This window comes from Mesoplodon mirus, assembly GCF_964341445.2.
Source record: "Mesoplodon mirus genome assembly, chromosome: 4".
NCBI lineage: Eukaryota > Metazoa > Chordata > Mammalia > Artiodactyla > Ziphiidae > Mesoplodon > Mesoplodon mirus.
In genome coordinates, this window is record NC_138979.1 from 154,138,115 (window position 1) to 154,165,336 (window position 27,222).

Sequence of the window (27,222 nt, forward strand, 5' to 3'; positions counted from 1 at the left end):
CATAACAGAGTAGGGATTTGTTTGAACACAATTGCAATGGTTTTTCTATGTTTCCATCATTTTTTTCTTTAAGAGCTGATTGTTTTAAAGGTAAATAAATAATATATACAAAGGTAAATAAATTTCATAGATAACATGGTTTGCAGTTACAGCTACAGTAGCCAGGGTGTAGAAAGTCTTAAGTTAACTTTGGTCTGCTTCATAAATTTAATCTCTTAGGATACTTGAGGTACTAGATAAATTAATTTTACTAATCATTCCCAAGAAATACTTAGAAGATTAAACCTAACCCACCTTAGTCAATCCAGGACTAGACTTACCTCAGTGTTAAAGGGAATGGAAAATAGAAGAGTGTGTTGGTGAGCCATTTGAGCCATTTTTGAAGGTTTGTCCCTTTGTTTAATTTAGCAGCCTCCACTAGCTCTTTAAATCCAGAAGTCTAATTTCATATAACCGTTTCCACGAGGGAGCCATGATTGCTGGCTTGCATACTGGGAATATTTAGAGGAGAATCTGGCACATAATTTTCACTTCAGTCTTTCTGAGGAGTCAAAAAAAAAGTCTGTAAAGCTCACAGCATCAAGAATGTTATCAAACTGTAACAGGTGCTCCTTAAATGTTTGCTGTATGCAGAGGAATTGAATTTTCACTTTGTTTACTGAATTTTTTTTTAATACTTCAAAAGCCATAACTGTCGAGAAATACCGGTGGCATCAGTGGTGAGTGATTTTATCCCATGCAGGCCTTTTGCTCAGTTTCACAACAATTTTGCAAATTTATGACCCTTATGAGAAAAAAGATCAATACCTCACTGATCATGAAGGAGAGAACTAACTAAACTTACCCTGGTGACCTAAAAGTATCACTTTCAAATATGAGAACAAGATCACACCCAGCTCCAAATAACTTGAACAGATTGACAAAGACAATTGACCAGTTTATCCAAACGGATCTCTCCCCACAAAGACTCTTCATTAAAAATTGACAATTTCATCTGCTCCCCATGCTGCCTTTGAGGTCAAGTGGTTATCGACTCATAACTGAAAATAGTTCGAGTCTCCATTAGGCATAATTAGTTGAAAATCTTAAATGACCTGGAAAAATATGAACGCAAACCATTTTTCATGTTTTCTAGTAAAACAAGACAAGCCATTACTTACATGGATAATGCTCAAACACTTAGTGGAAACCTACAGAGACGTGCTAAGCAGTACAGTTACTACTCAGCTGCCGTACCTGACCTAGCTACTTTTACATCAAGAACAGTGTAAATGGTTCAGGATTTTAAAAAATTCAAGTGCTAGTATTCTTGGTGAGAGTTGACCCCCGATTTGCCTCAAGGTGACAGTCAACTACTTTTCAACACATGATACTGATACCATACATCGTGGGGTGTAATGTGGTAATTTAGAGTCAAGAAGCCATCAAACCAAATGCAGTTTAATTCAGGTAAACACCTGTTGATAACAAGAAGCAATAAAGAAACTAATTCCAAGGACATAAACCTTGGTGAAATGCCAAATGGAAAATGGTGCTTTAAAAGGCAGTCTCTTAGAATGTAAGGAATAAAGTAAAACCTCAGATCAGGTATTCTAGACAAGATTAAGAGGAGACAGTTCAAACTATTGAAGAGAATGAATTTTTACTTAAGCACTTTGGAAGTATCCACTCCCCTTAAATGTAAGTTACGTATCTATTCATTAAAGGAAGCCGAAGCACTTGTACTTGGCAGATTACTGTATTAAACTTGAAAGTAATAAAAATGTTTTTAAAGATACTGTATGATGCAGACTTTTCACTACTTCAGATTAACCTCCTAACTGGTGAAGCTTCTTGGTACCTGTTTGTCTCCATTAATCTTCATTCTAAAACCCAAAATTTCATGCCTTGATTTAATTCTTTTCCCATTGACATTTTTCTGTGTCCTTTAGAGAGCTCCTGTTCCTGTCCTTCAGCAAGCTCCTGCTCTGTCTATCTAAATGACATTTTTTTCCACAGAAAAACTGTAATGTTAACTTTTTTTTGTATGTGTGACTAATCTGTCCGAGTCCATGATTTCTTTTCTGCAACGTATAATACTTAACGAAAGCTTATTTTTCAAAGCAAAACGGTATTTTCAAAATTTTGCCCCCATCCCCACTTTAAGATGAGGCATGTTTTAGTGACAGATCACTTGAGATGTTTTTATAATCAGCTTGCCTAATAATTCGTATAGCCTTAAGCATGAAAAACGTTTGAAAACTAAAACTTGGTATAGGAATTCTAATAGCCAGGAACAAATATCAATTTTTATTCATTCCAAAGAATGAGTTGCTGACAGCATTTCAGAGAGCGCCACCATGAGACTATAGTGTTTTATTTAGTATTACAACGGGGCCAGTTAGTGTGACAAGGGAAACCTACTTTGGTACCCAAGGAATGGCTGGTTGTGATGATGGGCGAAAGTCAAGATGCTGATGCCTAATGGCTATTCTAGCATTTCCGTGTTAACTTTGAAGGTGGGGAAGGAAATAGCACCACTGTCAACTGTAATCTAAGGAACTCTTCTCCAGTCTCGCTCCAAAGCAGTACAAAACAGAAAAAGCTAAAAGTCTTAACATTCCCATTTTCCAGGAAATCCTGTGTCATCTGTTAAGAGGGAGGAATCCTGATCCCGTTCCCTCAGGTCCTTGTCACGTTAGCTTTTTGATAGCTTCAATCCACTCTGAACGCTCAGCCTTGCTGCTGGCCTGGATATAATAGTGTGTGTCATCCTTAGTAATCACTTTGAAGAGATTTCCCTGGACATTCCCTTTAACCCCTAGGCAGGAAGAAAAAAAAAAAAATCAGCGAGTGAACATCCGTGTCTGCTTTCAGCTGGGAGTAGCTGAAAGTCAACTGAGACACAGACAAAAACACATACCATGAAGTATTTCTTAGTACAAACGTGTATGGTTAGGAAATCCCACCAGATGTGTGCTTTCCTGTATTCCTCCTGTCCATCCCTTCTCCCTCACCTGTGCCTTAAGGCCTGCCAGTGCTATGTCTGGACATTCTTGGAAGCCCTCTTGGCCTGCCCCCTAGGCAAACCACAGGTCTACAGCCTAACTCACATCAGAGAGTCCAGTATGTTTACGTTAAAACCAGACACAGATGTGGATTTGACTTGAATTGTTTTGACTTTTTTGAACCTCAATCTCTACATCCATAAGTTAAGAATAATACTGTCCTCCTACGTCAACTGTCTATTGTGAAATTAGTGTGCTAATAGTGTGTAGTCAATCCTTAAGCACTACTGTAAGCCACTGTTCTTAGGTGGAAGCCTATGGGCCAGTAAGCACAGAAAAGGATGGGAAAGAACATTAAAGACAAGGGTCATTTAGTTGCGCTGTTAACACACTAAGAACACCCCACTTGCCCTTTCTCTCATCGGCTTCAAAGCTCACACCGTTCATCGTCTCGCTGAGAAAGCCCGTCAGCCCTCACAGCTTAGCCCTTCATCAGCAGAGTGTTAATTGAGAGCACAGGAGGGAGGGCCCCGAGGTCAGGCCAGGGCCAAAGTTGCCCCTTACCAGTGGGAACGCCATTGTCCTCCAGAGCAGATACGAGTGAACCACGAAGAGAAAACCCACCCGCTGGTCGGTTCTCTTCCTGCAAAGGAAAGGAGACCTGATTAGGAACTGTGTGAAGGCACAAAAAAGAAGAGTCGCCCTCTCATCTATAACCACCCGCAGTCTGCCTGCTAAAGTAGTCTATGAGAGTCATTTGTAACAGCAGTTGAGGCTGAACTTGGACATCACATGGCAAGTCGTCTGTGCCAGTGAGGAAGTCTGGGTTTCTTCATTCCACAGCCAGCTGCAGCAGTGTCACCCCCCTCCCTGTCCCTCGGCCCTCCCTGTGGTCTAGCAGGGTCCCGGGGTGGGGGGCTCTTTCAAGCTCCTTCAGTTTCTCAGCTTAGGGCGGGGTTCCTGACTGAAGCTCAGCAAGGGAGGAACGTCCATTCTTATTTCAAAAAACAAATGAATACATCTACCAAGACAAGGCTGAACAGGCTGACTAAAAGGACGTTTTTATTTTCTTCTGGTTGGAACTAGATCAAACCCAGCATGCAGTAATACTTATTATCTGAAACTCAGAATTATGGCTTAAATATTAAATGGTAAAAGAAACCTTTCAAAACGTTGGTGGGGACATGAGGTTGAGGGGGCAGAATTCATGGACTCTTTGGGTGGAAAGGGGTGAAAAGAGACTAGAAAAGCACCAGTTAGGAGTCTCTTTATCAGCCCACCTCACCTTCCCTAGGCACACAGCCAACTTTGGAGAAACTGAAAGATGCTTTTCCTCTCAAAACAATGTAGATCCGGGGCTTCCCTGGTGGCGCAGGGGTTGAGAGTCCGCCTGCCGATGCAGGGGACGTGGGTTCGTGCCCCGGTCCGGGAAGATCCCACATGCCGCGGAGCGGCTGGGCCCGTGAGCCATGGCCGCTGAGCCTGCGCATCCGGAACCTGTGCTCCACAACGGGAGAGGCCACAACAGTGAGAGGCCCGCGTACCGCAAAAAAACAAAACAAAACAATAAACAATGTAGATCCACTGAGCAGGATCCACTGAGCAGGCAACAGTGTGATGAAAGAAAGGAGTGATCAGACTGTGAGGGGTAGCTTGCACTGTGGAAGGAAAGGCATAGTGGGTGGGAGTTATGGTAGGGATGCTGGGAGGAAGGGCGGAGGTGAAGCCAGTTGCCTGCTCTGCCCTGGAGAGACGTGTCTGGGAGCATGACAAGGCACTCACTTTGGAAGGGTCGTAGTAATGCAGAAAAGCCGGGTCCTTCCTCAGAACAAAGCGCCGCACCTTCCAGTTTTTCCTCTTGTGCCCCTGAGGCAAAGAGAGGGTGCAAGGCTCATGGGTGACGGCTCTCAGTCACTTCCTCCCACCTCCGAACCTCCCAGACAGCCTGCTCCAACGAACGACTGTCTCAAAAGAGCCCGGAGACCTGGGGATTGCAGTGACGTGTCATGGACTTCACGGCTCTGTGACACTTCACCAACAGCACTGTCACCTTTAGCCGAGTTGACACAGCCAAAGAGGGTCAGCACTGAAAGAAAGGGGGAGCACTGCCTGGACACCATTCAGGGCACACGGAGGACAGGGAGGTCACAGGTTTCAACTGGACCAAGAACTCACAGGCAAACTTGAACCCAAGGGCACCAAATTTTAAGCGTCAACTTAGTCCGAAAACAAACCTACACCTACAGGTATATACGTGCACTTATATACGGTGAAAACTACTTTGGCATTCCACATCAGAAAAAGAGTAAGGCGTAGTAAACAAACTTATGGTTACCAAAGGGGAAAGGGGGTGGGGAGGGATAAATTAGGAGTTGGGGATTAGCAGATACAAACTATTATATATAAAACAGATAAATAACAAGGTCCTACTGTATAGCACAGTAGGACTATATTCAATATCCTGTAATAAACCATAATGGAAAAGAATAGGAAAAAGAATATGTATATGTATATTTATAACTGAATCACTTTGCTGGACACCAAAAACTAACACAACCTCGTAAAAAAAAACAAACTCGTAAACTCTACTGCAAAAAAAAAAACAAAAAAGAGTAAGAAACAATCAATTATATGTTTAAATCTAAGCGTGGAAGATACTGCCGTGCGTGTGACTGTGGCTTCACCCCTAGATCACAAAGCTTCCTTAACCCTCTAGTCTGGAGCACCCCGAGTCCCTCCCACACCCTCCTCCTCTCCCAGGACCTCACTACCTCCCCTCACCAGACTCCCTTCAGGCCCAGCAGAAGCAGAGCCCTTGGAATAAACAAGCAGTTACGTGGACGGTAAGCAATCTAAGAACAGAAGGGGATCCTGATATGCAAGAAGCAGGTGACAATGACAACGAGTGCTCCAAGAAGATGGGAACAGTGCTGAGCAGCGTTGTACAGACGCACACACTCACGTGGCGTGTCAGGAGCGCACAGACACAAGAGGTGTGTAGGAGACTGGCTTACACCTGACGTGCCGGGACGCGGCAGCTTAGTTTGCAGGCACAGGTGGACATGCCGCAGGTGTGACTGGGACCCGCTGTCCCTGCTTAACGTGGCCATTCTCCCAACATGGTAGGAGCAGTGGCCATGGTCAGTTTTTAAACACGGAGATTACACTGCACAATTTCACCTTCAACCTACTGAAGTAGGTGGAGAAAATACTTCTCAAGGGGGCAGGCAGAGTCCCACAAAAGCAGGCAGAGACCCCAGGAAGCCTCAGGGAGCAGAAAGCCAGCAAAGGCAAAATGCCAACCAGTAGGCAATGCCCTTCCAGACAAATAAGTGAACTGGGCAGTGACATAGGCATTGTTTTCTAATGCTGTGATAACTACTTGTGTGCACTTTTCCTGGAACGCCCCCTTGTCTGGGGCTCATGTATGCACGAGTGGACACGTGCATGCCCCTTGATTTGCTCCCGGTGGCTGCCACTGGACCCTGACTTTAGCAGAGTCTGCTGATAATTAGCGCCCCTGGCAGTCTCAGCCCTTCCCGCCCTTTGTGGGGATTCCTGCCTCCCCCGAGCTTGCGAACTGTCCATCTGCTCCCCGCTCCAAGGCGGCCATACCTGCTTGGCCAGATAGCCCTGCTTCACCACTGTGCCACTTAACTCCACGGTGCTGAGACTGATTTCTTCCTTGGAGCTTGCCTTCCTCTTGGAGCTCTCAGCCTAGCGGGAAGGAGAGAGCAAGGACTCTGTTACCAAAAAGTCCTAGTTCTAGGCTGTGGAGGCTACCGCGGGGGAAAGGAAAAGCCTCCATACAGAAAACCCACTCCACCTGGGGTGAAGCTGTTCCCCCAGCCTTGGCCTCTAACCCGTGACTGTGGACCCCCGCCCGCCCCCCCCCACTCTGTTGCCTCTTCCTCTCTCTGCCCCTGTGGCAACAGGAACCCACTCCCTAACTTACAAAAGTGTACAGGGCCATGGAGTCATCCAGGAACTGCTCAGCCAGATCCCCAGAGCGAACGGCTCCCGTGCTTCGGGTGCCTACCGGCCTAAGGAAGTTCTCCTCCATGAGCATGGAGGCCAGGGTCACGGCCTCCAGACGGCTGGCTGCAAAGTTGTTGGAGATGAGCCAGTCCACCAGGGAGGAGCCTGCATCAGGGCAAGGGCAGCACCCGTCAGACGACAGGCTCCAGCCAGCTTCCTCAGGGGTGCTTGGTTGTGACCTCATTGACCTTGACCTCTTGGGCAGCCTTGCATAGCCTTAGGGCTCTGCCCTGGAGCAGACCGAAGGCCACACCTGCTGCTCAGAGCTGTGGCCGCACTCACATGTGGCCATCTCAGGCCAGCCCCTTGGCTGGCAGGCAGCTCTGGCCTCAACACAAGCCGGTCAAGCACACTGAGTCCCGGATCACCAAGCCCCAGGTTTCCAGTGCCTGGCCCAGCCCCTGAGAGGGGAGGCTCACCTATGAAGGTCTTTTTGTAGGTGCTTCCCTGCTCCATGTTGGGGCTTGGCCGGATTCCGCTGCTGCTGTCGTGCATCTTGTCCACGATGCGACTACACAGAAGGAAGGCAAAGGAGAGGGACCCTTGTCACACTGACAGGTATGAGGGAGGGTCCAAGAGTCGTTGCTAAGGGTATAAAGCACATGGCACATGGTATGATACACATCGCAAAAAAAGGGGTATTCCATTATGCATCAGAATTTGAGAGGTAGGATTTGGCGACGTTTCTTTTTCTTCTTGCTCATCTAAATGTTCTAATGTTTCTAGACTAGACAGGTATTACTTTTGTAGTAGAACTAATGAGCTGTGGCTTTTAATTTAGAAACAAAAGAATGTTCAGTAATGATTCTCTATGATCTACTGCATAAAGTTCAAACTCCTCCAGCTACTTCTCAAAGTCACCCATCACTTGAACCCACACTCATCTGCCACTGGTCCTCCTTGCACTCACCATGGTTCAGCCGCGCCCTAGATGCACAAACAAGATCCCAGAGCCTGGTATGGAGCTTTTTGGTAGTTTTGCTGCCTGGAAGGTTAGGGGGTATTTCCTGCAGAGGGGCTGATGTAAGAGATTCCATGACGGGAACTCCTTTCATCTGTCCCTACTTTACAGTATCACCTCCACTACTGTTTTCCTTCTGTTCTGTGGGATGATTCCTGCCACCAGTGGAAGATCTTTTCTCATTCTCTGTTTATGTACTTGGGCTGGAAAGCCCCTGAGATGAGACTTTGTTTATTCTCATTTGCATCTCCTGAGCACCTAGAGCAATGTATGGCATGCAGTAGGCACTCAATAACTGTTTCTTGAATGAATGAATAAATGAATGAATGGATGAATGAATGAAGAATCCCACAGAGCGAGAATGCAGCCACTACCAGAACACATCATTCTTGCCCCCAGGCTGCAAACAAGACTAATGACTTGGGTGAGCAGGGATTCCTGGGGAGCTGTCACGTAGCCCTGAGCACCCTGGCTGAAACTGAAGAGAGGGTGTCAAGACACTGAGGGGGGCAGGAGCAGCAGAGGCCCCAGGAGGTTCCCAGGGCAGGTAGGTAGGGCCACTCCCAGGCAGAGAAAACAATGTAAGCAGGACAGTGACAGCGAAAGGCCCTGAAGCACAATGGTGGTACCAGTCAGGCCTGGGTAACAGCCACAGGCCGCTCCCCCCGCCAAACCCCACCCCAACCCTGCATCCCCGCTGCACATAGACAGAAGAGTCTGCAGCCAGGCCAGATAGGGCAAGGGCAGGGCCCAGGCACTCACTGCAGGCTGATGTGAGGGGGCAGCTTGAAGGAGTTCTTCAATATGTGGAGCTGTTGGACCTTCCCCGGCTGCCCCGCGTGAATAGCTCCTGTTATCTCAAAGGCCCAGGCGTCCCTCTCCTCTCGAGAACAGGCCTCCAGGAAGTACTCCGTGGATGTTTGAGTCTTCAGCTTAATAAGGAGCTGTGGGAAGACAGCCAGTCAGACCAAGCAGGCAAGAGAATGCTGGCTGAGCAGCTAAAATGACAGAACCGAGGTGAATCTGGGAGGCCACGTGGTCCAGTGACTGCCGAGTGCCCGACCGCTCAACCACACCCCAGCTGGTGGTCTTTAAAGATTTGCTTGTACACCTCCAGTGACGGGGAGCTCACCACCTTTCCCCTTTGGACAGACTCATTAGCATAGGGTCTGCCTCCTGGGCACTTGGTCTCTCTGCTCCTGATTCTGCCTTCTAGAACCACATAGATTAAGGTCACCTCCTATGACAGCCCCTGTGCTGAAGTGGGAAATGCACAGGCTTCCAGGTCAGACTGATATGGATACATAGCTATGGACATTTGGGCACATTAAAGGACCCACTGACTCTCAGTTCCTTCATCTGTCATATGAGGCTATTAATGACCTTGAAGGAACTGTTAGTTCTGCTCCTTTTCATCCTCTTTCTAATCGGGTCTAATCATCCCAAGTCTTTCACACGTTCCTCATATGATACTGTTTAAACTTTCTCAACCAGTTTATGCCCTGCTAAATGTTCTGCAGTTGGTTCAACATTCTCATAAAATATGACCCTTGGAATGGAACAAACTGCTCCAGGGAAGGTCTGGGGGTACAAGGAAGCATGGGCTTGAGGTCTCATTAGCAGTGGCATCCTCAGGGCTTGATGCTCTGTGCAGTCAGCTGAGAGTCTTTTTCAGGTGGGCCACATCTCCTCCATCTTTTAAATGGGCATTTAGGGTTTTTTTTCAAACATTGTGAGATTCTGCATGTTGATCCTACTAAATGTCATCTGAGTAGACTGGGCTCACCACTGCTGTTGGAAAACAGAAGGATTCTGTCTCATTCTGATTCTGTTTTCCAATGTATTAGCTCCCACCTCGCTTTGCTTGCAAACTTCATCAAGTCCTTCACCTAAACAGCAGAAATGGTGGCTAAGACAAGGCGGGCTCACGGTCCCAAAGAGTACCATGAAGCTGTTCCTCCAAGTTACCATGGATTCACTCATCAACATCGTGGAAAGATGAGTTCAACCAGCACCCTGTCTGTCTGTAGTTCGCCATTTTAATGAAAAGATCTCAGGAGAGACTATAAAGTTCCACATGAAATCCAGACACACTTTTTTACAGCTTCCCTAATTAAAAATAAATTACACACACACACACACACACAATGATACACTTTATAACTTGTTCTTAGTGAACCTACTGACTCCTCTTGGCTTCTTGCCCCTCAAGTAGTCATGAACTGGCAGATGCCAATTTTCTCTGTTTGAGAATTTTACGTAGAATTAGCAAGAAGTTCACAGCTCCAGCTAGCAACTTGTCTCCTTTTTTGAAACACAGAACAAAGTTTTCCTATCGCCAGCCTGTTCTACCAGCACTTCTGCTCTCCACTGTTCCTTAAAGACTATGAAGCGGTATCAGGTCAACAAGTTAACCTATAGCGGAGGAGGAGCCAAGATGGCGGAGTAGGAAGAGGTGGAGTTCGCGTCTCCTCACAACTAGGGCCCCTACCAGGCACTGGTCAGGGACCTCGGAAACCTAAAGGGATGGGAGGAATCCCCGAGCAACCGGGTAGGATGTTGGGGGGAAGGGGTAGTGGAGGAAAAGTGAATGCGGGATGGGACTGGCACCCCTGAGGGGTGGCTGGGGGAAGGGAGGGGTCCCCATGATTGGAGGAGCCCGCCCATGGAGCAGGGATTAGCAGGGATGGGGAGAGACCTTTGGGGTATTGGGGGATCGGAGGGGAACGAGGCTAGCGTCTCCCCTGCCTGCTTGAGCCCCAGAGAGCCTGCTGGGGCCCTGGGCCTAAACCTCAGCCCTCCGGGACCCCCTCCAGCCGTGCTGCACCTAAGCTCCGCCCACCACCAAGGCCTTTTCCAGGCTTCTTTTTTTTTTTTTTCTGTTGTGGTTGTTTCATTTATATTTTTATTTTTCCTAATATATTTTTAATTTTTCTAATTTTATTTTATTTTTTATTATTTGTTACTGTTTTGCTTTTTTTTTTTTTTTTTTTTTTTGCTGCGCTGTGTGGCTTGAGGGATCTTGATTCCCAGGCTGGGGCTCGGGCCTGAGCTCCTGTGGTGGGAGCACTAAGCCCAAACTGCTGGACTAACAGTGAATCTCAGACCCCAGGGAATATTAATCGTTGTGAGATCTCCTGGAGGTCCTCATCTTGGCACCAAGACCTAGCTCTATCCAACTGCCTGCAAACTCCAGTACTGGACACCTCAGGCCAAACAAACAGTAAGACAGGAACACAGCCCCACCCATCAAGAAAAAAAATGAGACGAAAAAAAAATATGTTACAGATGAAGGAGCAAGGTAAAAACCTACAAGACCAAATAAATGAAGAGGAAATAGGCAAGCTACCTGAAAAATAATTTAGAGTAATGATAGTAAAGATGAGCCGAAATCTCGGAAATCCAATGGAGCCACAGACTGAGAAAATACAAGAAATGTTTAAAAAGGATGTAGAAGAACTAAAGACCAAACAAACAGTGTTGAACAAAACAATAACTGAAATGGAAAATACACTAGAAGGAATCAATAGCAGAATAAATGCAGCAGAAGAATGAATAAGTGACCTGGAAGATAAAATGGTGGAAATAATGGCTGAGGAGAACACAGGAAAACGAATGAAAAGAAGTGAGGACAGTCTCAGAGACCTCTGCCAACATACAAATTATAAGGGTCTCAGAAGAAGAGAAAGAGAAAGGGTCTGAGAAAATATCTGAAGAGATTACAGTCAAAAACTTCCTTAACATGGGAAAGGGAATAGCCACCCAAGTCCAGGAAGTGCAGAGAGTCCCATACAGGGTAAACCCAGAGAGAAACACACCAAGACACATATTACTCACACTAACAAAAATTAAATTCAAAGAAAAAATATTAAAAGCAGCAAGGGAAAAGCAAAAAATAACATAAAAGGGAATCCCCTAAGGTTGTCATCTGATTTTTCAGCAGAAGCTCTGCAGGCCAGAAGGGAGTGGCAGGATATATTTAAAGTGATGAAAGGGAAAAACCTACAACCAAGATTACTCTACCCAGCAAGGATCTTATTCAGATTCGACAGAAAAATCAAAAGCTTTACAGACAAGCAAAAGCAAAGAGAATTCAGCACCACCAAACCAGCTTTACAGCAAAGGAACTTCTCTAGGAGGGAGACACAAGAGAAGAAAAAGACCCACAAAAACAAACCCAAAGCAATTAAGAAAATGGTAATAGGAACATACATATGGATAATTACCTTGAATGTAAATGGATTAAATGCTCCAACCCAAAGACACAGACTGGCTGAATAGATACAAAAACAAGACCCATACATAGGCTGTCTACAAGAGACCCACTTCAGACCTAGGGACATATACAGACTGAAAGTGAGGGGATGAAAAAAGATATTCCATGCAAATGGAAACCAAAAGAAAGCTGGAGTAGCAATACTCATATCAGATAAAATAGACTTTAAAATAAAGACTGTTACAAGAGATAAGAAGAACACTACATAATGAACAAGGGATCAATCCAAGAAGATATCACAATTGTAAATATTTATGCACCCAACATAGGAGCACCTCAATACATAGGGCAAATGCTAACAGCCATAAAAGGGGAAATCAACAGTAACACAATAATAGTGGGGAACTTTAACACTTCACTTACACCAATGGACAGATCATCCAGACAGAAAATAATAAGGAAACACAAGCTTTAAATGACACAATAGACCAGATAGATTTAATTGATATTTATAGGACATTCCACTCAAAAGCAGCAAAATACACTTTCTTCTCAAGTACACATGGAACATTCTCCAGAACAGATCACATCCTGGGTCACAAATCAAGCCTTGGAAAATTTAAGAAAACTGAAATCATATCAACCATCTTTTCTGACCACAACGCTATGAGATTAGAAGTCAACTACAGGGAAGAAACTGTAAAAAACACAAACACATGGAGGCTAAACAATACACTACTAAATGACCAGGTGATCACTGAAGAAGTCAAAGAGGAAATTAAAAAATACATAGAAACAAATGACAATGAAAACACAACAACCCAAAACCTACGGGATGCAGCAAAAGCAGTTCTAAGGGGGAAGTTTATTGCAATTCAATCTCACCTCGGGAAGTAAGAAAAATCTCAAACAATCTAACAATTTAACAATCTAACAATCTAAACAATCTAAACTTACACCTAAAACAACTAGAGAGAGAACAAAAAAAAGAACCCAAAGTTGGTAGAAGGAAAGAAATCATAAAGATCTGAGCAGAAATAAATGAAATAGAAATAAAGAAAACTATAGCAAAGATCAAAAACGTTGGTTCTTTGAGAAGATAAACAAAACTGATAAACCTTTAGCCAGACTCATCAAGGAAAAAAAGGGAGAGGTTTCAAATCAATAAAATTAGAAATGAAAAAGGAGAAATTACAACTGACACCACAGAAATACAAAGGATCATAAAAGACTACTACAAACAACTATATGCCAATAACATGGACAACCTGGAAGACATGGAGAAATTCTTGGAAAGGTAAAACTTTCCAAGATTGAACCAGGAAGAACTAGAAAATATAAACAGATCAATCACAAGTAATGAAATTGAACCTGTAATTTAAAAATCTCCCAGCAAATAAAAGTCCAGGATCAGATGGCTTCACAGACTAATTCTATCAAACATTTAGAGAAGAGCTAACACCTATACTTCTCAAACTCTTCCAAAACATTGCAGAGGGAGGAACACTCCCAAACTCGTTCTACGAGGCCACCAACACCCTGATACTGAAACGAGACAAAGATATCACACACAAAAAAGAAAATTACAGACCAATATCACTGATGAATATAGATGCAAAAATCCTCAACAAAATTCTAGCAAACAGAAACCAACAACACATTAAAAGGATCATACACCATGATCAATTGGGATTTATCCCAGGGATGCAAGGATTCTTCAATATATGCAAATCAATCAATGTGACACACCATATTAACAAATTAAAGAATAAAAACCATAGGATCATCTCAATAGATGTAGAAAAAGCTTTTGACAAAATTCAACAACCATTTATGATAAACTCTCCAGAAAGTGGGCACAGAGGGAACCTACCTCAACATAATAAAGTCCATATATGACAAACCCACAGCAAACATCATTCTCAATGGAGAAAAACTGAAAGCATTTTCTCTAGGATCAGGAACAAGACAAGGCTGTCCACTCTCACCACTCTTATTCAACATAGTTTTGGAAGTCCTAGCCACGGCAATCAGAGAAGAAAAAGAAATAAAAGGAATACAAATTGGAAAAGAAGAAGTAAAACCGTCACTGTTTGCAGATGATATGATACTATACATAGCAAATCCTAAAGATGCCACCAGAAAACCACTAGAGCTAATCAGTGAATTTGGTAGAGTTACAGGATACAAAATTAATGCACAGAAATCTCTTGCATTCCTAAACACTAACAATGAAAGATCAGAAAGAAAAATTAAGGAAACAATCCCATTTACCATCGCAAGAAAAAGAATAAAATACCTAGGAATAAACCTACCTAACAACGCAAAAGACCTGTACTCAGAAAACTATAAAACACTGATGAAATAAGTCAAAGATGACACAAACAGATGCAGAGATATACCGTGTTTTTGGATTAGAAGAATCAATATTGTGAAAATGACAATACTACCCAAAGCAATCTACAGATTCAGTGCAATCCCTATCAAATTACCAGTGACATTTTTCACAGAATTAGAACAAAAAATTTTACAGTTTGTATGAAAACACAAAAGACCTCGAATAGCCAAAGCAATCTTGAGAAAGAAAAATGGAGCTGGAGGAATCAGGCTCCCTGACTTCAGACTATACTACAAAGCTACAGTAGTCAAGACAGTGTGGTATTGACACAAAAACAGAAATAGAGATCAATGGTACAGGATAGAAAGCCCAGAGATAAACCCATGCACCTAAGGTCAACTAACCTATGAAAAGGAGGCAAGAATATACAATGGAGAAAAGACAGTCTCTTCTCTGGGAAAACTGGACAGCTACATGTAAAAGAATGAAATTAGAACACTCCCTAACACCATACACAAAAATAAACTCAAAATGGATTAAAGACCTAAACGTAAGGCTGGGCACTATAAAACCCTTAGAGGAAAACATAGTAAAAACACTATTTGACATAAATCACAGGAAGATCTTTTTTGACCCAGTTCCTAGAGTAATGAAAATAAAAAGAAAAATAAACAAATGGGACCTAATAAAACTTAAAAGCTTTTGCACAGCAAAGGAAACCATAAACAAGAATGAAAAGACAACCCTCAGAATGGGAGAAAATATTTGCAAATGATGCAACTGACAAAGGATTAATCTCCACAATATATAAACAGCTCATGCAGCTCAATATCAAAAAAACAAACAACCCAATCCAAAAAGGGGCAGAAGACCTAAATAGACATTTCTCCAAAGAAGACATACAGATGGCCAAGAGGCACATGAAAAGCTGCTCAACATCACTAATCATTAGAGAAATGCAAATCAAAAGTGCAATGAGGTATCACCTCACACCGGTCAGAATGGCCATCATCAGAAAATCTACAAACAGTAAATGTTGGAGAGGGTGTGGAGAAAAGGGAACCCTCTTGCACTGTTGGTGGGAATGTAAATTGATACAGCCACTATGGAGAGCAGTATGGAGGTTCCTTAAAAAACTAAAAATAGAACTACCATATGACTCAGCAATCCCACTGCTGGGCTTATACCCCGAGAAAACCATAATTCAAAAAGACACATGCACCCCAATGTGTATTGCAGCACTATTTACAATAGCCAGGACATGCAAGCAACCTAAATGTCCATCAACAGATGAATGGATAAAGAAGATGTGGTACATACATACAATGGAACATTACTCAGCCATAAAAAGGAACGAAATTGGGTCATTTGTAGAGATGTGGATAGACCTAGAGTCTGTCATACAGAGTGAAATAAGTCAGAAAGAGAAAAACAAATATTGTATATTAACGCATATACGTGGAATCTAGAATAGAGACACAGACGTAGAGATCAGACATGTGGACACGGGGCAGGAAGGGGAGAGTGGGATGAACTGGGAGATTAGGACTGACATATATACACCACCATGTGTAAAATAGATAGCTAGTGGGAACATGCTACAAAGCACAGCAAGCTCAGCTTGGTGTTCTGTGACGACCTAGATGGGTGGGATGGGGGTGGGGTGGGAGGGAGGTCCAAGAGGGAGGGGATATATGTATACATATAGCTGATTCACTTCGTCGTACAGCAGAAACTAACACAACATTGTAAAGCAACTGTACTCCAATTTTTAAAAATTACCATCCCCAAGAAAAAGTTAACCTACAAGTTCCAAGGTTTAATTTATTGAGACCCAGAGTCTTAAATGCGCCTAGAAAACTAGGTTGTCTTCTTAAAACTGTCTCACTTATCTGTAAATCTTTCTTTTTTATTAACCATTTATTCAACAAACATTTACTAAGCATCTGCTATGTGCCCAGACATTGTGTCTGGTCTGATGATGCTACAAGGAAGAAAATGCAGACCTAAGTCTTTTACCAGGCTCAGCACTCCCCAGCAGTCCCGTCTCACCCCCATGGAGAGCTACGCCGTCTCTTTTAATCAGTGGCATTTCCAGGTTTGCAGTGGAAATTACAGAATGACATTTCACTTTTGCAGCCTCTTAGGCTGGAATGATATCCAATGCCTCCCTCTCCCTTGCCCTCAACATCCAGTCAACGATGTCCTGTCAATGTTTCCTTCATAATGTTTCCTCAAGTTCATCCCTTCTTTCTGCCTCATTTCATGCCTGATTATTTTAACAGCTCCGTTTCTTATTTGAGAAAAATTTTAAACTATAAAGGAGTACAAAACAAACACCAGTAAACCCATTACCCAGAATTGACTGTCATTAATATTTTCTTATACTTAGAAGATTCATCAATTTGTCTAGAAGAGTCAAAGAAGAAAAACATGATAAGAAAGAAGGAAATGGTAAGATCCCTTCTTTATGGAACTAGTTATCTTATTAGGAACTGAGCTTAGGTCCTCATTTTGGTCTTCCTAAGAGAGTTTCACCAGCCCCTTCTCAGTCAAGACCTTCAATGGCTCCCTATTACCTGTACCTGGCCCCAGCCAATCTCCCACCACTCCTTCAGTGAACATACCCTTTGGCCACAGTGGCCATCTTCATCTCCAAATTTATCCCTACCTGTCCCTTCACTTTTACCCAAGACCTTCTACCTGCCTGGAACCTCTGCCTCTTTGCTCTTTCAGATCTTTGCCCAAACCTCTATCCCTCTCAAAGCTGTACCTGAGGGCTTCCCTGGTGGCGCAGTGGTTGGGAGTCCGCCTGCCGAGGCAGGGGACGCGGGTTCATTCCCCGGTCTGGGAGGATCCCACAAGCTGCGGAGCGGCTGGGCCCATGAGCCATGGCCGCTGAGCCTGCGCGTCCGGAGCCTGTGCTCCGCAACGGGAGAGGCCACAACAGTGAGAGGCCCGCGTACCTCAAAAAAAAAAAAAAAAAAAAAAAAAAAAGCTGCACCTGAGCAGACAGCCTATGATGGCGTTTTCCTCCCCTTCAGCAATACAGTGTTCTCTGCGGCTAATAATGTTTGTACCAACATTTGGAACTCTGAATGTTTTTCTGTTAATCACTTGCTTTCATAATAAGGTCATTAACTGAAAGAAGCAATCTGACCATTTTCTTCCTTGGCACCTCCAAGCCCAGCAAATTTCTTGGCACTTAATGGGCCCTCAGTAAATGATTAATTCAGATTCGTTTTTTTTTTGTTTTTTTTTTTGCGGTACGTGGGCCTCGCGCTGTTGTGGCCTCTCCCGTTGCGGAGCACAGGCTCTGGACGCGCAGGCTCAACGGCCATGGCTCACAGGCCCAGCCGCTCCGCGGCATGTGGGATCTTCCCAGACCGGGGCACGAACCCGTGTCCCCTGCATCGGCAGGCGGGCTCTCAACCACTGCGCCACCAGGGAAGCCCCAGATTCGTTTTTGATGGTAGAGTTGAAGCTGCCCCGGACTTTTGGAACACGTGCCCCTTGGGGGATGAAAGTCATCCTATTGAACCCCAAGTAGCAGTAATTATTCACATTTGTGTAGTGAATTATTACACATTATTCACATCTGTGTAGCGTCTCCTAGCCTACAAGGTGTTTTGACCCACCGTTACCTTCATGATCCTCATCACAGCCGTGAGAGTCAGGTGTCATTATTTTATCCCATTTTATAGATGAGGGACTAAGGCTCAAAGAGATGCAATTACTTGCCCAAGGTCACATGCCTGGTATGTGATGCAGCCAGGATTTGAGTCTAGGATTTTCAGTAACTCAGCTCTTCCCATGACCCACACCACCTTCAACAAAGAGGCCAGAGGCGGGAGTGGGAGGGAGGAGCTGGGAAGCGGGGGCCTTCACTTACTGGTCGGTTTTCATACTCCAGGCAGGGGCAGGTGATGGTGCAGCCATCCAGAAGGATGCGGCCCTTGGGAGGGATCACTTTCCGACCCCCCTCGAGCTTGTAGTACAGCAGCGTGTTCTGCCGAAGGGTGAACCATCGCACCTTCCAGTTGTGGACAATGTGACCCTGAGGACAGACAGGAGAACCCTGAGGTGAGGTGGCCGAGGGGACAACGTGGTGTCCAGGGAGAGGTGGCCCATGGCACAGGTGACCCGACTGTGCCATGGGATCAACTCTCCAATAAGGGGACAGAATTATCTCTCTTTTTGAGCTTAATTTTATTTTTTTACTTTGAAATAGTTTCAGTTCGGAGAGAAGCTTAAGAAAATTATAAACTTTTTTACAAAAGCGTTTAAGAGTTAGTTTTTAACATGATGAAGCTCCAATCACTTCTCAGTATTTTACTGTGTAACTCCTACCAAAAAATAAAAAGGATATTTCCAACATAACCACAACACAATCATCAACATTAGGAAATTTACATGACTATATTATTTTCATCTGTTCCACAAACTCCATTCAAGTTTCACCAATTACCCCAATAATGTCCTTAATTGCCAAAGGATCCAGTTCAGAATCATATGTTTTATTTTCATTTTCATGAAGAAAGCATGAGCTTTGGATCTCTTTGTCATCTCTTTTGAATATGTAACAAACACCTTTGGCATTGACTTTCTAGTTCCCATCTGTTCTTTTTTTCTGGTTATAAGCCTTGAAAGAAACTGCAAAGTCAACAGAAGAAAAGATCCTGCTACTGGGAGACAGCCATTGTTAACATTTTGTATTTCCTTCCAGTCTTTTTCCCTTTTAGTTTTTACTTTCTAGTTTTTTTAAAAATCAGGATATTACATATATGAGTTTTATTTTCTAGTTTTTCTTTTGCTGACTTTGCCAAGCATCTTCTCACACCATTAAATTTCTTTAAAACGTGTCTTTTAATGACCACGAGGTGGATGCATCATTTCCTTGTCCATCTCCTGTTGTTTGTAACTGAGGTTGTTTCTTTTTTTCACTATTATAAACAACTCTGCAATGAATATCCTTGCACATAAATTTTGATCTGCATCTCTTAATTTTTTTTCCTTAGGATATATTCCAAAAAAAGAATATTGCCAGTTGAAGGATGTGGGCAATTTGTAAAGTTGAAGCCACAAACTGTTAAGGATCCTAACATTTTTACCTAGCCTGCTGTGACAGGCCTAAAAGGCAGGGGAGTTTGGGGGGCTCTCAGGTGGGTCATGGAGCCAGTGGACAGGATAGTCAGGTGAAGGCAGAGAGTCCGTTTCTAGAACAGAACAGTGGATGGGAGAATGTCTGCTGAAGAATCAGAATGAAACAGTTTTGTACACGCTCATGAAAGTGACTTTCTTGGCATGTTTCCCAGAGCAGAGCCCAATTAGGGCTGGATTCTAACCAAGAGAGATGCACTTTATCTGAATCAGAGACTGTCCCCGATTCACTGGTTTCCTGACCCAGCATTTATTAATTTCAGAGGCCCCTTCAGTTCTCGTATCTATGGTGCTGCAATTCTGTTCCACTCAGCGTGCGTGTACTGACTGTGTTAGGGAACCGAAAATTGTCGAAGGAGTTGACTGTGTGAGCACTGGTCTACACCAGACCACATGGCCCAGACTCAAGTCCCCTCGCCCAACAATCCCTGCTGAGGGGGTCCTGGCGCAGCATTAGCAGTAAAGGCAGTTGCTGGCACACAGGTGTGGCTCCGGCATGGGGGCCGGTGTGAGGCGGAGAAGGGGGGGGGCAAAATAGTCTTAAACCTTAAAACATAGCTGTTCTGAGCTGAATTATCCCCCCCTCCCCATTCATATGTTGAAGCCCTAACCCCCTACTACCTTAGAATGTGACTGTATTTGGAGACAGGGCCTTTAAAGGGGGGGTTAGGTTAAATAAAGCCATTAGTTGGGCCTTAATCCAATCTGACTGGGGTCTTCATAAGGAGAGGAAATCTGGACACGCAGATGTCAGGGAGGCACGCACACAGAGGAAAGGCCATATGTGAGCACATAGCAAGAGGTGCCATGTACAAGCCGAGGAGAGAGGCCTCAGAGGAAACCAAACCTGCCAACAACTTGACCTTAGACTCCGACCTCCAGAGCTGCAAGACAATAAATCTGTTGTTTAGGTGGTCCTGTGTGTGGTATTTTGTTATAGCAGCCCTAATAAACTAAAACAACCGGAAAGGAGAAAGGGGCCTGGAGATGTTAGGGAGAAAAGTGTAACCAACAGATGTTGAGCAGAACAAACCGACAGAGATAGGGCTATGTTTCCTGGACAAAATGCTACATTTCCCAGAATCGATGGCAGGAAGGAACAGGGAGGTGGCCAGGTTGCTGCCAGTCCTGTGCGTGGGGCATTGATGCATGTTTCGCAGCCACCAAGGTGGCAGGACAGTGGTGGAAGGACAGGTTCTTCTGGCACCCAGTCCCCAGAGTTACCAGGGACAAGTGGCAAACCAGTGTCGGCACTGACGTTTCCAGAAGAAACGTCTGGTGGCGCTGTTGGATATTTTTGTCTGGCTGCATCATCTCTGGCTGTATGGCACCCGGCTCTCCCAAATATTCCTGAGTTACTTGATATTTATTATTCTCTATGAAACCCCTTCTGTTGAAACTTGCTAGAGTGGACCGTGTTATGAGCAGCTAAGAATCCAGACTGACAGCAAAGGAGAGCAATCCAAGAAAGGCTGATGAGATAGAATCTACTACGTAGGTAGAAAACTCAGAGCAGCTGGTGACTTCACTGTGGCCGGAGGGGAGTCCCTGAAGACTTTTAAGCAGAAGGATGACAAGCGTAGGTTCTCATGTTAAAAAGATCAACCGACCACACTGGAGCCGAACAGCTGAGTAAGGTCGGCCAGACGGGAGCAGCCAGCTCAGCTGGAGGTTACTGTAGTAATCCACAAAATGGGAAGGAAAGCCCCATTATCCCTGCTTCTCAGATAAGCTTTGCCATAATCAGAGGGCGTAAGGGACTCATCCAAAATCAGCAGGCAAATGGTGTCAGAGGCCAAAAATACAGTGGTATAAGCTGAAAAAGAACCCAGGCTTCACTTCACCTGGGAATCTTCCTCCCTCTCCAGGCTCCTTGTCTGTAAGTGGCTGACTGGGACCAGAGGCCAGTTGGACCATGAATGGCTTAGAGCAGAGCCCCCTTAGGGGGAAGGAGGAGAGTCCATAAGCTGGGATGTAACCCTAGGACTGGGCTTAAGAAGCACAGAATGGGACTTCTCTGGTGGCACAGTGGTTAAGAATCCGCCTGCCAATTCAGGAGACACGGGTTCGAGCCCTGGTCTGGGAAGATCCCACATGCCGTGGAGCAACTAAGCCCGTGTGCCACAACTACTGAGCCTGTGCTCTAGAGCCCACAAGCTACAACTACTGAGCCTGTGTGCCACAACTACTGAAGCCCATAAGCCTAAGCCCGTGCTCTGCAACAAAAAGAAGCCACCACAATAAGAAGCCCACGCACTGCAATGAAGAGTAGCCCCCACTAGCTGCTCTCTGCAACTAGAGAAAGCCGGCGCACAGCAACAAAGATCCAATGCAGCCAAAAATAAAAATTAAATAAATAAAAAAATTTTTTAAAAGCACAGAATGTTATAGCTGGAGGACCCTTTGAAAAAGCCTACACTATACTCCCTAACTTTAATGATGAGGAAACTGAGGCCCAGAAAGGTCTTGCCCAAGACCCTACAACCCCAAAGAAGCAGAGATGGTATTTGTTGTGGGTTGAATTATGTCCCCCCAAAAGATACATTGGAGTCTTAACCCCAGGGAACTGTGAATGTGATCTTATTTGGAAATAGGGTCTTTGCAGATGTAATCAGGTTAAGATGAGGTCATACTACATTAGGGTGGCCCTAATAACACTAATATGATTGGTGTCCTTATATGAAGAGGAAAATTTGGACACTGAAAGACACACAGGGAGAAGATAGTCATGTGATGATGGAGGCAGAGATAGAATGATGCATCTACAAGTCAAGGAACAGCAAGGAGTGCCTGTGTGAGATAACAGAAATTGCAATATATTGCTCTCTGCCCCCGGTTCTTGGTACAGAGCTCCTGAACCCCCTGTAATTTCCTGGGTGACAGGAGTATCTTTTGTGCTAATGAGGCAACTCTGGGTGGGCTCCTGGGTGAGGGCTGGTCACTGGAAAGACCACACCATGATTAGAAGCTTGGAATTTTCAGCCCCCCCCTCCCATTCTCTTGAGAAAAGAGAGGGGCTGAAAATGGAGTTAACAATCTATCATGCTTACATGATGACGCCTCCATAAGATCCCAGAAATATGGGATTTGGAGAGTTTCCAGGTTGGGGGACACACGGGGGTGCTGGGAGAGTGGTACACTCGGAGAGGGCACAGAAGCTCTGGGCCCCTTCCCACATACCTTGCCCTACACATCTCTTCCATCTGGATGCTCATTTCTTTCCTTGATCACATTCTTTAATAAGCTGGTAAACATAAGTGTTTCCCTGGAACCTCTGATCTATAGGCAGTTGGTCAGAGTACAGGTGACAACCTGGGCTTTTGACTGGTGTCTGAAGTGTGTGTGTGTGTTGGGGCATGGGGGAGGGCTGGGGAAGCAGTCTTGTAGGACTGAGCTCTTATGCTGTGGCATCTAACGCCGTCTCTGAGTAGATAGCGTCAGCATTGAGTTAAATTGTAGGACACACACTGGGTGTTGCAGAGAATTGCTTGGTGTAGGGGAAAACCTCCACACATTTGGTGACCAAAAGAGTCAGAAGTGAAGTGTTCTGTGTAAAAGTAAAGGAACCCCACAGGATAGAGAAACACACAGCAGGGAAGAACTAGGTTTTTCCTACACAAGAAGGAAAAATCTGCGTGTTTCCTTTACAGCCTGCGAATACAAGAAACAAAAGCGACAAAGAAGGATTCTCCCCTGCAGGTTTCAGAGGGAGTGTGGCCCTGTGAACACCTTGATGTGAGACCTTTAGCTTTTGAAACTTCTTCTAGCCTTCTTGCTTTTTTCTTCCAAGGAAATTTTTTCCTTACTCATACCATTAATATTTTTACTCTTTGGATTATAATATTATAAACATTTTTAACATCTGCATAACTGTAATTCACTTGTAATCATTTGTTTATTTGGGGGGACATATAGGTAGTTTTCAGTTTTTTTTGTTTGTTTGTTTTTGTTTTTTTTGCGGTACATGGGCCTCTCACTGTAGTGGCCTCTCCCGTTGCGGAGCACAGGCTCTGGACGAGCAGGCTCAGTGGCCATGGCTCACGGGCCCAGCTGCTCTGCAGCATGTGGGATCTTCCCGGACCGGGGCACGAACCCGTGTCCCCTGCATCGGCAGGCGGACTCTCAATCACTGCGCCACCAGGGAAGCCCAGTTTTCAGTTTTTTCACTACAGAAATAACACTTTGTTCCTAAAGCTTGTATGGCATTTCCTGGGGATAGAGTCCTACAAATGAAATTTCTAGGCCAAAGCATGTTGACACTGCCATGTCATTTTCTGAGTGTTGTTTCTGAGGTACGAGCCAGGAAACAATGCCTGATTCAGTGCTTCAGCTGCTTCTTAAAGCACAAGCAGTCCTACCCACACAGATCCGCCTTCCTTCCCCCTCACCCTCCTTCTAAAGCCAGGCCAAGTGAGCACTCTGCATTTCTGTCGGGAGCTTTGCTTCTTTCTTGTCTGGGCTGGATTAAGAGCCAAATCCATCATGTCCCTGCCCGTCTCCTGCTTTGCCCTCACTGGTGATGACAGTTCTGTACGCTGGGTTTCCAGCTTGGGCCCTGCCCCACTTCTGGACCGTAAACCCCCCCTGAATCTGTGGAATCCCACCGTCGTAGCCCTGCACCTTCTCCAGTGGCCACGGGGGCTGCTGTTGCCATCCAGGAGGAGAGGGGAAATGGGGGAGAGGAAAAGTCCGACTGATCAGTAGGCAGGGACTGTTAGCAGGGGCAGGGGCCCCATCCCTGCCTTGTAGGAAAGGGTGTGGCTTCCGCTTGCCTCAGGGTCAGGCTCCAGCTCCAAACTCTTGTCTTTGGGTTTGGCTGGAATGTGCTTTAGGTATTTCAGCCAAGGCCCTCTGTGGGCTTTTGGGGCCAGACCTGGTTGACTGTCCTCACTTCCCTGTACCCTGTACTCCCTAAGCTGCCACCCTGGACTGGGTGGCCCATCTGGAAGAGAACTCACATCCTTCCTTCCCTCCAGCCCTCCCCTGACTCTGCGTGGTGGTGGTGTTGGTGGGGAATCATATAAGGTAAGCCCCAGGAACAAGGGGACGCCCCAAAGGGCCCCTCTGCGAGGGCTTGTCCTCAACAGGCCCCTACCAGGGCTTGGCTATCCCGGCAATCAACAATGCCCACCAAAACCCCTGCCCAAACCCCTCTCCCTCTCCCCTTATATGCTGCAGGAAAAGTCCCCCATAGGTGGTCTCTCTGAGGTGCAGCTGCCTCCACAAACTGTGAGGGACCAACCTATCACTTTAATCCCAGTGGCATGGAACAGGCGTGGAATTTTGTACCTGCTTGTATCCACTCTGACCCTTGATCCGGCCCAGCCTCCTACACCTCCTCCTGCTTACAGTTTTGAGCAAACAACACACCCGCCCTCCTATGTCAAATAATGTGTAAAATAACATGGCTGCATTACCTATTGAACAGAAAGTGATTTGAGACCTCAGGGTTGATCTGGTGGCCAGGGGAGGCCGAATCCCTTCACCCCTCTTCATCCATCCCCCTCCCAAAGCTGTAAACTCAGAAGAGCCAAAAGGCTCATCCCCAGATTTTATGCTCTGCTCTTAGGGTTAGCATAAGTGTTTAGTGTGAACATCAATGTTAAAAAGAACTTTTAAAAATCTAATTTCCTGGGCTTCCCTGGTGGCGCAGTGGTTGAGAGTCCGCCTGCCGATGTAGAGAACGCGGGTTCGTGCCCCGGTCCGGGAAGATCCCACATGCCGCAGAGCGGCTGGGCCCGTGAGCCATGGCCACTGCGCCTGCGCGTCCGGAGCCTGTGCTCCGCAACGGGACAGGCCACAACAGCGAGAGGCCCGCGTACCAAAAAAAAAAAAATCTAATTTTCTCTTGCAGTTGCTTTTTCATTCATTTTCTACTTTTTTTTTTTTTCCTGCGGTACACAGGCCTCTCACCGTTGTGGCCTCTCTCGTTGCGGAGAACAGGTTCCGGACGCGCAGTCTCCGCGACCATGGCTCACGCACCCAAGCCGCTCCGCGGCATGTGGGATCTTCGCGGACCGGGGGACGAACCCGCGTCCCCTGCATCGGCAGGCGGACTCTCAACCACTGCGCCACCAGGGAAGCCCTAGATGTTGAGTTTTTGTCTGGACTCTTGCTTGCTGTGGGAAAGGCCACGTGGGGTGATGTGGAAGAAACGAGGAAGGAGGTTCCAGTCCCGGCTGTTATTAGCCCTGGGGCTCTGGGCAAGCGATTTCATCTTTCTACCCCTGTTTCCTCATCTGTAATACAGGAATAACAATACCCACCCTGCAGTGGGCAGAAAACGGTTTGGAGTCAGCCTGAGTGGGTTTGATCCTGTTCCATCACCCACTAGTCCAGATCCTGAGCTACTTAACCTCTTGGAGCTTTGTTTTCCCCTTGAAGAAAGGGGGGGGGGTAATGTGGTACCACCAACCTGTCGGACTGTTGGGAGGATTAAAGGAGACAATGTCCAGGACTGGTGCACAGCAGGGGCTTAAGAAACATAAGCTTCCTCCTCGCTCACGGGTTATTGTGAAGAATATAGGAGATGATGCATTAACTGGACGGGCGCTGGGGACTACCGAACACACTTTCGTTGTTTTAATACATCATATTTAAATCCTATACGCTTCGTATTTTAGTAAGTTGTTTTAATTAAGCTGTCCACTACGAGTAGCCGCCCCCTGCACCCCACACGCCCTAGCCAAGCGGGATTCTCCTCCTCGCCTGTGCCCTGGCCCCTCTTTTCTATCTAAAGCTCACCCCCAACCACCGTCCACCTGGCTCTCCCCACTACACGCGACTCCGCCCAGCGTGGCCCCAGGCCGCCCGACCGCGGCTCAGGTGAGCCGGCGCCCGCCGCGGACCCGCCCCGGGCCGTGTCCGGAGAGGCTCCGTTGCGCTCACCCTCTTGACGAGGAAGCCCTCCTTGAGCACGCCGTCCTCCATGTCGCCGCTGGCGCGCCCTCCCCGGTGCGCCGTCCCGCGCCTCCCGCTCCTCCGCGCGCAGCTCGGCGCGCGCTGCGCCCAGGAAGAGCCTCCGATCCGGCGCCGGCGCCGCCCCGCTGGCCCGCGCCCAGAGCCCGAGGCCACAGGGCCTCCTGGGCAGGAAGTCAGTCCTGGACGGGATTTCTGACGTGGTCTCCCTGCCGAAGGTGCCCTAGGGTCCGTGGTTAGTCCTCAGGGGAGGGCCGCCCCCGTGTCGCCTCCCGGAGCCTCCCCCGCCCAGGCTCTCTCCATCCAGGTTCCCCCAGCGCGCTCTGCGCCTCTGACTCTTCCCGTCTTTGCCCATCTTCCTCCACTCCCAGCCTTAATTAGGTACTTCCCTGGCACTTAGTATATTGCCGTTGACTAATGCTTAACGGAATTAAGCTGAACCGAAAGGATTTCAAAGATTTGGGGTCATTCCTGAGCTCCATGGAAATGGGGGTGGGAGAGTGGATGAGTTTGAACCAGGCTGGGAACTTTATCCTGGCCCCTGGTGGGGGCAGAGAAAAGTTCCCATTAGCAAGGTCACAGGTTTAAGGAAGCAGGCACAGTC

The 27,222-nt window shown here is 46.0% G+C and overlaps 1 protein-coding gene across 1 annotated transcript; it reads right to left on the minus strand.

Annotated features, from left to right (window-relative positions):
* Positions 1–1,424: 1,424 nt before the first annotated feature.
* Positions 1,425–26,856, minus strand: PLEK2 (pleckstrin 2). Its single transcript, XM_082619919.1, has 9 exons — positions 26,589–26,856; positions 18,433–18,597; positions 8,749–8,930; positions 7,445–7,536; positions 6,943–7,130; positions 6,603–6,704; positions 4,770–4,853; positions 3,552–3,630; positions 1,425–2,800 (listed from the first exon to the last, which is right to left on the minus strand). Exons 1-9 carry the CDS (start codon positions 26,628–26,630, stop codon positions 2,673–2,675), a joined length of 1,062 nt encoding a protein of 353 aa, XP_082476045.1. The 5' UTR covers positions 26,631–26,856; the 3' UTR covers positions 1,425–2,672.
* Positions 26,857–27,222: the final 366 nt, after the last annotated feature.

What these genes read in the sequence shown, in the direction of transcription:
- PLEK2 (XM_082619919.1), bottom strand. Translation starts at nt 26,630, where the DNA reads ATGGAGGACGGCGTGCTCAAGGAGGGCTTCCTCGTCAAGAGG. An exon ending in CTACAAAAAGACCTTCATAG is followed by an intron (nt 7,131 to 7,444) that starts GTGAGCCTCCCC and finishes GCCCTGATGCAG; the next exon opens with GCTCCTCCCTGGTGGACTGG. An exon ending in AGGGCTATCTGGCCAAGCAG is followed by an intron (nt 4,854 to 6,602) that starts GTATGGCCGCCT and finishes TCTTTGCCTCAG; the next exon opens with GGGCACAAGAGGAAAAACTG.